We start from the raw sequence: 12,326 nt of genomic DNA, 5'->3' as shown, positions 1-12,326 counted from the left end.
CAAATTCACAATCAGTGCATAGCGGTGAGTTCATAGATATTTTTTTTTATTTCCACCACTGCAGTGGCTCCAAAACGCATCGTCACTCACATTGTGTCTTGATAAAGGATCATGTCAACAGTGAATCAGGGATCATATTAAATCGCGCTAAATGTGTCATGCAGCCATTGTAGTAACAGACATGTGCACAGGGGCTTCTTGTTACGTAACCAGTCCAACCGGCCAACAACAGTGGTGTGTGTGTGTGTGTGTGTGTGTGTGTGTGTGCGTGTGCGTGTGTGTGCGCGCGCGCGCGTGCCTGCCTGCATGGCTACCTGCCTGCATAACTGCCTGCATAGCTGCCTGCATAGCTGCCTGCCTGCATAGCTGCCTGCCTGCCTGCATAGCTGCCTGCCTGCCTGCCTGCCTGCCTGCCTGCCTGCCTGCCTGCCTGCCTGCCTGCCTGCCTGCCTGCCTGCCTGCCTGCCTGCCTGCCTGCCTGCCTGCCTGCCTAGCTGCCTAGCTGCCTAGCTGCCTGCCTAGCTGCCTAGCTGCCTGCCTAGCTGCCTGCCTAGCTGCCTGCCTAGCTGCCTGCGTAGCTGCCTGCGTAGCTGCCTGCGTGGCTGCCTGCCTGCGTGCGTGTGTGTGGGGCTGCCTGAGAACAGAAACGTGGTCGACTTTAACGTGCACTTGTATGTGAGAGGGGCAAATTAAAGACAGCACTGCACCAAGTACGTGACATTCCATTTCAATTTTTGAATCATTTTATCATTTGAAAATACAAGATGTTTGATTTATTCTATTTCATTTTCAGCCAGTCACTGTGTATCAATGAGCCTGCCTGCAAAGTGATTTTAGCAGTTTGTTTGAAAATACTGTACATTAAATATGTGTTACAGTGCCGAAAAGGAATTTGGAATCTCTTGTCTTTCTTTCATCGACGTATATATATGTATATCCGCTTCAAACGACAAGATGGAGGGATAGCTATGTTTGTAATTATGTGCTCTGTGTTGCATTGTTATTTTGTGTTCATGCAAAAGCGCTTTATGAATAAAGATGTATTTTATTGTGTTGTATTAGATCCCTTGATACGTCATTGACAGTATTTCCAAAGAATAAATATACAATTGGTATGAATGCAAAGTCTAAAAGTATTTGTCTTTATGTTTTTGAATGGTAAGTTAAAAAGCTCCGTTTCAACTGTATAAAGGCGGTGGATGGGTGTCTTGTCGAGACATGACCTCGTTCCATTCAGAAGCTGGGTGGAACAAATGACTCGCAGAGTATTCACCCACGCCTGCTGGGCCTGCTGACGTGTTCCAGACGGGATTTCGAGCCACATTTCATTTTTGTACAAGGTGCTGGGCTTATTGCCAAAACACGTGGACCAAAACGCATCCTAATGCTAAATTGTATTGAACGTAAAGGGCAAATACATACGACATATTTAGTTGTTCCCTTCTTGACACTTCATTCTCATGACATTCTCTTCTGTTGTTGTTGTTTTCAGCACTACAAGTTGCTCTCCGATGAGCGTCACCACAAGTAATGAATTCAGTCTAGTGGGAAATTAATTCAAAAAAAACAATGACAAGTTGAGTTCATACGGCCAACTGTACGTACCATTGTCAATACGCGGTACCAAAATGAAGCAGTGCGATGTGTCATGAGATCACGTTCCTCCCAACTTTCAAAGAAAACACCAAGCTTGTACTGCATGGTTTGTAAAAGTGAGTCACGTACGAGGGAATAAAGTGCTTGGCAAGTGAAAACTTTTTTTCCTCAGCAAACCTCAACTTTCTTTGACGTTTGATGCGACTCTAAACGGAGAAGTCAAAGAACCGGGAAATGATGCTTATCCAGCTAGTCGCTATTCATGCAATGACTTCCCTCCCTTCAAAGAGAAAGACGAATGTTTTTGCAGTCGCGTTGGTGTACTCGAGCAAACAAGGACAAATGCTGCCAGCAACCTTTGTTCCGTCTCTTGTCTAGACAAGCCTTTGGGGTGTGGTGTTTACCATGCACATTTGATCAAAACAAGCCCAATCGTCAAACAAAACCCACGGCATGGACCACGGCATTGCTCAAAACTTGCTTTGCATCTCAACGTGCAGCGTGGCTGACTTGTGGTCGGCATAGACGTGGGGCTTACATCAGACCGGTTCTGGGTTTGAACCTGGGTGGCATTTGCATGTTCTCCCAGTACTGGTGCGTGGGGGCTTTCTCCAGGAAATCCGGCCTCCTTCCACATTTCAAAAACACGCGTGTGAAGTTTATTCATGATTCACACCGCTCCAGTGCTACCTGCTAACCCTAATGAGGAGAAGTGATCCAAGTAAATGGGTGGCTTTCATTCATCAGAATATGTCAAAGTCTGCTTTATTGTCCATTTCTTCTTCACATGCCAAGACACACAAAGAAATCGAAATAACGTTCCCACTATCCCACGGTGACAAGACATAGTACACAATATACGTGCAAGTAAACAACACCAAAAAATAAAGGTGAAATATAGGTGAACAATTGAAACCCGGTCAGATTTTCACATCAGGTGTGCAAGACAGACTGACTGCTACTCTTGTGTCATTTGAAAAAGTGTGCACTGGAAAGGTTACTTTTTGCCGCCATCAATAAATCTTCCTGGATTGTCTCGTGCAGATAATGCCACGTACTTTGATGTTCTCCTGGGCAATGAAGGGCAACATCGAAATGTCCTCTGGGTCATTAGAACCGACAGTGTTGACAAAATTGCGTTGAGAGGGAGGGAGGGAGGGAGGGAGGGAGGCAGGGAGGAGACACCTGATGCTCCTGGGATGACGTCTTGGGTGGGAGAGCACTCCTCGGATCGGAGGCAACATATTTGTTGCCATCTAGTGGCGGCGGAAAGACCGATTTCTTGATTTGAACCTAGCGATCGGTCCAGCAAGTTACAAAGGATGTGTGACCGTTAGACGTTGGTTAAAATGCGACCGGGCATTTTTACAAGTCGTTTTCATGTGACACATGACTTCATGGAATCATTCATTACATCGTTTACAAACCAAAGGCACAAACATTTGAATAAATGTGACGTCACACTGCCAAACCAAAAAGACATACAGCGTACAGAAATCGTGAGCTCTTATTTTATTCACTCCTGATTACATTACTCTTTATTTCATAATTGAATACCCTATCATTATATTCGGTCGTAGCTCTATGTGTTAGGCTTGCATACGAACGACATTGTCGGCTAGCACCTAGCATGTGTTAGCTTCCCGGTCTCTATGACAACGCTCACGCGCAGCCTCTCTCTCTCTCTCTCGCTCGCGTGCGCGCGCGCAAACATGGCTGCCTCCGTATCCCCGCTCCGCTCCTACTGGGCACTTTATAGCAGGTTGGCAGACCCCCACCGCTCCTGTCGGGCCAAGCTGCGGATCCACAGAAAATGGGAGAGTCAACGGAGGCACCTGCATCAATCGACCACGAGGTAAAAGCGCTCCAAAGTGTCCGCTGGAGTCATGGCTTTCGGGCGGAGGTGATGATGGGAGGGGAGTTGGGGGACGGACGGACGGACGGACGGCGGGACGGACGTTACTTTCAAGCGGAGGTGATGATGGGAGGGGAGCTGGGGGACGGACGGACGGACGGACGGACCTGGGAAGGCCATGCGGCTCGACAGCAGGTGCTGCTGTATTTGTATTTGCTGGCGTTGTGTATGAGAAGGTCATGAAGAAAAGACGACAAATGAGAGAAGGCAGCTAGTGTGGCCGCATGGATGCCACCCACCCAGCAGCCGCTGTCCGAAAGGAACCATCACTGCAGACGGAGCTTTGGAGCAAAAAAGAAAGCAGTCACCGCAGCAAGCTAACCTGAGCCAGTCAATGTCACTTTGCATTGCTCAACGTCGTCATCTCTCCCTTTCAAACACAGTAAATGGATGGATGGACGGACGGACGGACGCATGAACAGAAAAGCCCCTGCCGTTGTGACTTAACAATTCTGCTATCATGGCAGCCCGTGCCGTTGCTCCCAGTCTACCCAAAAGAGCTTCTTCAAATGGCTTCCAAATACACAACCATTGTTTTTCTACTTTGCAAATGTACGATTGTACTTGAATACAGTGAACTTAGCAAATAGACTGTAGTGGAGTGCACTTAAGAAAGAAACGTTGACGTCAGCAAGCGTGCGTAGCCGCCAAATCGCCAAATTTGACCATGCATTTGCAGGCACGCCGCTGTGGTGATTTCGGGGACGGCGTTGGCTCGTCAGCTCCACAGAGAGATCCAACGTGACGTGGAAGAGCTCGTTGCTGAGGGTAACATGAGACCTCATCTAGGAGTGGTCTTCGTGGGGGATGACCCGGCCAGCAGGACTTACGTTCGGAACAAAACGCGCGCTGCCAGCACTTTGGGTCAGATGTCACACCTTTCTAAACACTGTGACTAAGATGAAAAGTAACACAGCTGTTGACACCCTGACAAATACTCAAGGAAAAGGAACGTGCTTTTCGCACACTAGGTATTTCCAGCGACACCGTGTTGCGACCGAGCTCCGTCTCTCAGGAGGAGCTGCTGGATCTAATAGACAAGATGAACCGAGACTGGCGGGTCAGCGGCGTGTTGGTGCAGCTGCCGCTTCCCGGTAAACACCCGCGCAAGCGTGCCGTGCCGTGCGCTGGCAGGCTGGCCGGCCCCGGCTGGCTGGCTGGCCCCGGCTGGCTCACTCTGACCTCACGCCTCCGGTCATTCTTGTCGTCGTTGGGCGACGCCGCTCCATCTTCGATGACAATCATGTCATTCGTGTCTCTCTTGACTTAGAGCACATCAATGAAAGAGCAGTGTGTAATGCCATTGCTCCAGAGAAAGACGTGGACGGCTTCCACATTGTGAATATCGGCAAGCTGTGTCTTGACCAGAGATCCATGGTGCCTGCCACGCCTGCAGCTGTCTGGGAGATCATCAAAAGAGCAGGTAAGCAAAGTATCGAAAAGGCTTTCTTTTGTAGAAGACGGGTGAAATACGAAAAGTACAATCATCGACTGGCGTCCAAATGTCTTTCCAACGGAATAGTTCAATTGACGACAGCAAGTCCACTAGATGGCGCCCAATAATAATTGTTTACCCTGCAATGGCCACTGAATCATACGTCAATCCATTTTCTATTTCCTGTAGTCTTGCAAAAAACAAACATCCAATCCTCAAAGCTTTCCCATTGTTATTTGTTGTCATTTGGAGATGTATCGTATGACAATAACAGCGGCATGTGCTCCTGGTCAGGCTAACAAGTCCAAATGAGCCCCAAAATGCACATTCAAATCAAAATGGCCGGCCCACTACGTATGGATGTAGTATGTGTTTTGGAGGTTGACGAGATTTGGTGAGTTTTTGGACAAATCCGTGACCTCCTGACCAAAGTCAGTTGGGATGAACTCCATCTTTCAAGTGACCTTGATCGAGACAAAGAGAAGAAAATGAATCGTGATGCGCATTGACAACGTCAAGCAGGAGCCCAATCTGAAGAATTTGACTGTTCTTCTTTTTGTCTTCATCTGTGTCAGATATGGGTCAGCACATGCAGTCAGTCATTGGATGCTGCTTATCATAGCCCTTGCCCTCCCTCCTCTTTTATCCTTGAGAGGAAGGACTAGGACAAATGGAGTTGTTCTCCCTGAGGTGCCAGGCATAATTCATTCCCCTTCAACTATTTCCCCTTGAATATGTGCGGCTGGCGCAGGTATTGAGACGGTGGGGAAGAATGTGCTGGTTGCCGGACGCTCCAAAAATGTGGGGATGCCCATCGCCATGTTGCTGCATACCGATCGGAACCATGAGCGCCCTGGCGGTGAGTGAGGCAGTGACTGAGGCAGTGACTGAGTGACTAAGTGACTGAGTGACTGAGTGAGCCACATAACTCTTATTAACAACAAGTGGCTGAATGGAGCATATGAGCCATGATCACTGATGTGCTGCTGTTGATCATAGTCTTTGCGCAAAGCAGCCAGCGTATTGCAATAAAAGCTTCACGCTCCAACACCGGCAAGGTCATAAAAATCAGAACAATCTTGAAGGCCCACCAAACACGCACACAAACACACACACACACACACACACACACACACACATACCAGTCTGAGCCGATGAGCATCTGCAGTTTGGAGCTAGTCGCAACATAGCAGTCAATGTTGAACCATTTTGGGAAATAATGTCGTTGCATTGTCATTGCAATTCTGTTTTTTTATGACTTTTATGTCCTTTTCTAAGTTAGTTAGTGGCTACGGAATTGGAAAACAGAAGCTCGATTCCCCTCGCAGCCCGATGTCAGATATTTGCCCAAATACTCCCCGGACTGAAGATTCAGCCCAAATGACACGCAGCTAGCACGGCAATGGGTTTTCGGGCAGCGCTGGTTGAAAGATAATATCTGTCAATCTAAAAGTACCTTAAGCCATTTTTTTACCAAGCAGATCTTCAGCCCATGAAAAAAAAAAGAAAAGAAATGAACATATTGAAAGTGAAGAATATTAAACGCTCACCACAATTAATCATGCACATTAAGTTTCATATTTCAACATTGGACTTATTTCATAAGTGTACCCTTCCACTCGCACTGCCGCCGGCAGATGTTTACCGGAAAGGAACACCAGGGAGTGCTTACGCTTGTGCTTGAGCTTGAGCTCTTGCGTGAGGGGGGGGACTCCAACGGATCAGGCCACCTTATAAGGTTGCAGGAAGTTCCAAAGGCATTTGCTGTGGCATTTACAGCAATTAGCTTTTGAGTAGCCACCATATAGACACATACTTGGACTTTTCCGAACTTGACGATGTGCTACGTCACATCCAAGCCAAAAAAAGCATGCGGTTGCTTGGCCGGTCCAATCCATTTGCGCAGGACTACCTACATATGATCTACTCCAAGAGTTGCTTATTTCATTTGTACCACTCACCGGCGGGCGGCACAGGCGCAGGTATGCCTGCCATGTGATGCTGGCGACACGCTCCGACTTGCCTTTCCTTCCGCCACATTCCCTCGGAACGCTCCTTGAGATGGCTGCAGGCCTAATCTCCCTGTTACATCTCACCTCAGCTCAGCTATGACTGAAGGGCATGCAAAAAAAAGATTATTGTGCCAATGGTGTCAACGCTTTTGTGTACTTGAGGATGGAGCGGTGCTTTGAGAAGAATGAAAGCAGTGTTTGCGGATCAGACTACTCCTTCACTTTCCCCGCTGCCGCCCGGCGCTGCTTCCGATTCCCCGGCTTGCCTCGGATGCGCCGCGTAGGAATATGCGCGCGCGGTAGTCGTCCAAATGAACTGAGGATATGTCATTCGGGCAAATTCTCGGCATTCGGGCAAACTCCTGGCATTCCGAAACGTATTGAAAGAAAAAGTATCCGAAAGCTCCAAGTCACCGTGTCGAATATTATTTGAGCAAGTGTGCCATTTGCACATACATACTAAAGTGAGTGAAGTCCTGGTGGAATGAAGCACCGTAGCGATACGTGACGTCTTTGATTGGATTGCTTTCATTTCAGGGGACGCCACAGTGACCATCGCTCACAGATGTACGCCCAAAGAGCGGCTCAAGGAGCTGAGCAGCCTGGCAGACATCATTGTCACTGCTGCAGGTCACGAGACGGACGGACGGACGGACGGACGGACGGAGAAATGCTCATCACGCCACTGACTTCACGTCTTTCTTTGTGTGCGGCCTTTAGGTGTTCCCGGTCTGATCACGGCAGACATGGTGAAAGAAAGTGCGGCGGTCATTGACGTGGGCATCAACCGCAGTGTGGACCCCCAAACGGGGAAGCTGAGGCTCATCGGTGATGTGGACTTTGAGGGTGAGGACTTGCTTTGAGTTGTCTTCAGCAAATCGGGAATTCTGTCGTGGCGATTTGCTTTTAGAGTGACTTGGAAAAAAGAGTTTGACCATTCTTCTCAAACTGGGAACCTTGCTCGATGCACAAGTTAACACGGGGCCAAAAGACACTCGAAGAAAGATTTCAGTTTGGCATTCTTGTCGCTATTGTCAACTACTAACCGGTAAGGTTTCCAAAGGTGCTCATTCGGCAAGTTTTTAAATTGGACTGGAAAAGTAGTATCATTTTTGGGAGACTGAGTTTTCTTCCGTTCAGATCTACTGTATGATGGATAGGCGTGTTTAGTGCCAAACGATGACAGAAAAGAAATCTGGCCTGGCTTTTTTGTTGCAGGCGTAAAAGAGAAGGCCAGCTATATCACTCCTGTTCCTGGAGGCGTGGGTCCTATGACGGTGGCCATGTTGATGAAGAACACTGTGACCGCCGCCAGAAACGCCCTGATGCATTAGCACCGCACATGACGCGACGCGCACACTTTTCACCGTGACGTCGCACCTACTTCCGGGTGGCAAAAGCTCAAGCCATCTTTAATCTCACTAATGAACAAAGCTCGAAAAGTCATTTGGAAATGTCTGCCATGGTGATTTGAGGAGGCCATTTTTGCCACTCACATTGCAGTCGCTCAGCTCAATGGTGGCTCATCTTGTGAATGTCACATGACCAAACTCAGAAAGCAGGTGAGCCGCCATACCTGTAAAACCATCGTCATTTTGTCTCAACCGAAAGTGGCCAAATCCCATCGATGGATCAAAACAAGGGGTGAAGCACAATACCGTATTTAGACTAGTGGGCCCACTTGGAATTGTTTTCAAACTGTTTGAGCTGACTTCCCCTTTAGCAGCATAGCCATAGGCTCTGGCTAGCATGATGTTGCTAGCTAGCCAGCTAGCTATCAGGCTAGCCATTATGTTTTGCAACCAAACATTGGATACATAGCCACCCACCTAACCTACCTCTTGGCATTCTCACTGCACAAGCGTTGACAACATCCGCTCCCAGCTTGAGCTTATCCAACGCATCGATGGATGGATTCCACTGGATCCATCCGTTCATTTGCTTCTCCGGACACATTTTTCCCTCAATCCCGTTGTGCCACCCGGAAGTGGCCTGGTGCCTATACAAGCGCATCGAGACTCCATACCTGCTTACTTGAGACATTTCTACCATGTTCCTTTTCATCTCGGATTTATTTCTTATGATAAGATTTCATATTTTTTATATTCTACCGAGGACATTTGCATTCTTTGTGGAACACAGCAGGTTTCACGGGAAAGTGAAAATGAAATCAACCGTGCTTCATTTGTAATGATCTCAAGTGCCAAGGAAGAGTGGTCGTAAAGCGGACGGCGCCTCGAAACGGGCCTCGGGATGAGTCCGCCCCCACTGCCGCTCTCATCAGCCCAGATGGACCTGTCTGTGCATGCAAAGTACGTGGGAATAAAGGAAGTATGACGCAACTTACTTAGGTTCTTTCTTTTTCTTTTTTCTTTCACTTCAAAAAAAAAAAAGTCCCCACGGTTGCGAGAGGGCTCTATATAAAGTTGGGAGGATGTTCCGTAGCGCTACATAGGAGCTCCGATTTTGAAAGCAAGACAAAATGTTACCGCAGAGCCTCAAAGAGGGTGAGTTCTTTGTTGATTGATTCGATCGGACGGAAAGGTCAAATGGCAAAGATGCGTTGAGATCTTTTAAAGATGGAATGCTCGTTTTCCAGGTGTCCTCTCAGCCCTTCTTCTTCTCCTGGCAGTGTCGGGCCAGTCAGCACAAAGCACAAGGAATCCCACTCGGCTTCAAAAGGGTAACTATCAATTGCTCTTTGGCTTTCTTCTGCGGGCGAGCGGGCGGGCACTAACTAACTAACACAGAAGTGACGATGAATCAAGTGTCGAGTGAAGCTGACTTTGTTCGGCGTGACATTGACGTTCTAATCTTGTGACTCGTCTAAATGAATTGACAGGGTAAAGCCTTTTGAACCACCAATATAATCGTGCCGATCCAAACGTAGCCAGCCAGCCAGTCCTTGTATTGTTCTACCATACCATTGTTCTCCTCAGTGTATTTCAGTGGCCGTAAATATGGATTGGAATTAGAAGTGACAGAAGCAAAAACATGCTCCCTGGATTCTTGGTAGAGAGAAGCGATTATTGATCCATTTTGTGCTTCAATTTGCCGCAGACAGCACGGAGGATCCTCTACTTTTGAGTCCCCAGAGGCCGTGCGGGAGCCAAGACCAGAAGTTCTGTCTGAACGGCGGCGCATGCATCTACCCCCAAGATACCAGCAAGCCCTTTTGCATGTGAGACATTTCAAAGAGCCACTCGAGGCAACTCGGACGGACGGAGCCGTGGCTCGGTGTTGTCCTTTCTCTTTCTTTGTCCCTGAAATGAAATGCTCTCTCTCTCTCTCTCTATTCCCTACGCAGATGCCCGTCTGGCTTCAGCGGGAATCGCTGCCACTATGACCGCGAGGTGGACACCATGTTTTCTCGCCGTCACATAGCTGTGGAGCACCTCATTTCCCTCAGCTGCGGGGCAGCCATCGTCCTCTTCATTCTGGTCTTCATCGCCTACTGCGTCATCCGAAGGAGGTGAGTGAGGCAGTGAGTGAGTGAGGCAGTGAGTGAGGCAGTGAGTGAGGCAGTGAGGCAGTGAGTGAGGCAGTGAGTGAGGCAGTGAGTGAGTGAGTGAGTGAGTGAGTGAGTGAGTGAGTGAGTGAGTGAGTGAGTGAGTGAGTGAGTGAGTGAGTGAGTGAGTGAGTGAGTGAGTGAGTGAGTGAGTGAGTGAGTGAGTGAGGGAGGGAGGCAGTGAGGCAGTGAGTGAGTGAGGCAGTGAGTGAGTGAGGCAGTGAGTGAGGCAGTGAGTGAGGCAGTGAGTGAGTGAGTGAGTGAGTGAGTGAGTCAGTGAGTGAGGCAGTGAGGCAGTGAGTGAGTGAGTGAGTGAGTGAGGCAGTGAGTGAGTGAGGCAGTGAGTGAGTGAGGCAGTGAGTGAGTGAGGCAGTGAGTGAGTGAGGCAGTGAGTGAGTGAGGCAGTGAGTGAGGCAGTGAGTGTCTTTCTTTCAATCGATTGGCACGTGATTGATTCTGTGATTATGGTGAGCACAATTGAAATAGGAAAACCAAAAGAAAAGAAAACAAGGAGCGTTTGTTCAAGTAAGACAAAAAGCTTGTTGGGCGACGTTTTGTAACGGTTCTATGCACTTTGTTATTTCTGAAACCTACGTACCTCTTGTGTTTTTGTTCTCAGGTATACAAAATCAAGCAAACAAATGGAATCTGCACCATGTGAGGTGAAAGTGTGACACCCTACCTGAGAGTCTTCAACTTTCTTCATCTCTGCCACAACAGACAGAAAGCAACATTTTTTTTTCATCGGAACACAAAGCCTGTCAAGAGTAACACCTTCAAATAAAATTGGACTATTTATTGTTATAATTTATTTTGTTCCATGTATTTAATGTTGTACTAATAAATGAATGAGATTTTAAATGCGTCTACTATCTCTTTTTCAAGCCAAATCATCAACAACCCTTGCATATTGTTCAACATCCACAAATGAGTTCATCACCTTTATTTCTTCTCGGTCAAGATAGCATTTTGCAATAAATGAGCCAGCCCCATTTGTGAGGCTTTTGTCGCTTACATGGCACAGAAAATACCGATTGGATTTTTAGGTGACAGTCGAAGGGGAAAGAAAATGGGATTCTCGGAGACAAAGCCCCTGAAATTGCATTTGCTTAAATAACCTATGACAGCCATTCCGTTTAAAAGGTGCTTTATTTTGATGTCTTCAAGTGTGTCACTATCTCTTTGTGTATGACTCCCTTTTGAGCTGACTGCTTGTAAGTCCACCTATTTCTTCCAAATGATCGTAGAAAATCATGAAACACACGACTCTATGTCGAGAATCTTCTTGATACGACTTTGGCAGTTTGAATTGAACCACTGAACTAGAAATGTTTCGCAACATTCGGATTCATTGAGAAGCATCAGCAATGGTTTTCAACTAGTACAAGAGAGACTCTTTATTGTGAGTCATCCATTTTTAACGTCCAATGAATACAAGACCTGTGGCTCCTAATTTGAGATATTCTGGGTTCAAATCGACCTCAAACGTACCATGTGAGCGTGAAAAATTGAAGGTTGCGTTCATTGTTCTTGTTTACACCTTTCAAAAGGGAGCCTTGTCGTCCGTGTAACATCAAGTTGGAGTGAATATCCATCCATCCATCCGTCCGTCCGTCCATCCATCCGTCCGTCCGTCCATCCATCCATCCATCCATCCATCCATCCATCCATCCATCCATCCATCCATCCATCCATCCATCCATCCATCCATCCATCCATCCATCCATCTATCGATCTGTGTGTGGTTGGTGTACTTTTGCCAGGACAGGACGGACGTTTCAAGCCGTCAATTACGGACGTACAATGAATGGTGGCGGTGGTGATGATGACGACGGCGATGACGATGATGACGACGGCGAT

General features: G+C 47.6%; 2 protein-coding genes and 1 long non-coding RNA gene across 3 annotated transcripts; all 3 read left to right on the top strand.

Annotated features, from left to right (window-relative positions):
- Positions 1-302: 302 nt before the first annotated feature.
- Positions 303-1,061, top strand: LOC133154587 (uncharacterized). The gene is made up of 2 exons (XR_009714496.1): positions 303-710; positions 794-1,061. It is a non-coding gene; the product is annotated as an uncharacterized LOC133154587 (long non-coding RNA).
- A 1,723-nt stretch (positions 1,062-2,784) lies between these two features.
- mthfd2l (methylenetetrahydrofolate dehydrogenase (NADP+ dependent) 2 like) lies at positions 2,785-9,172 on the top strand. The gene is made up of 8 exons (XM_061278461.1): positions 2,785-3,451; positions 4,191-4,375; positions 4,483-4,605; positions 4,782-4,934; positions 5,698-5,805; positions 7,496-7,588; positions 7,679-7,804; positions 8,177-9,172. The coding sequence occupies exons 1-8, from the start codon at positions 3,249-3,251 to the stop codon at positions 8,290-8,292; spliced, it is 1,107 nt and encodes a 368-aa protein (XP_061134445.1). The 5' UTR covers positions 2,785-3,248; the 3' UTR covers positions 8,293-9,172.
- Positions 9,173-9,310: 138 nt separating this feature from the next.
- Positions 9,311-11,327, top strand: epgn (epithelial mitogen homolog (mouse)). The gene is made up of 5 exons (XM_061278467.1): positions 9,311-9,465; positions 9,558-9,641; positions 10,019-10,139; positions 10,266-10,430; positions 11,086-11,327. Exons 1-5 carry the CDS (start codon positions 9,441-9,443, stop codon positions 11,138-11,140), a joined length of 450 nt encoding a protein of 149 aa, XP_061134451.1. The 5' UTR covers positions 9,311-9,440; the 3' UTR covers positions 11,141-11,327.
- Positions 11,328-12,326: the final 999 nt, after the last annotated feature.

This window comes from Syngnathus typhle, linkage group LG5 (genome assembly GCF_033458585.1).
Source record: "Syngnathus typhle isolate RoL2023-S1 ecotype Sweden linkage group LG5, RoL_Styp_1.0, whole genome shotgun sequence".
Classification (NCBI taxonomy): Eukaryota; Metazoa; Chordata; class Actinopteri; order Syngnathiformes; family Syngnathidae; genus Syngnathus; species Syngnathus typhle.
The sequence above is the reverse complement of the archived record's forward strand: the minus strand, read 5'-3'. Positions and strand labels throughout refer to the sequence as shown.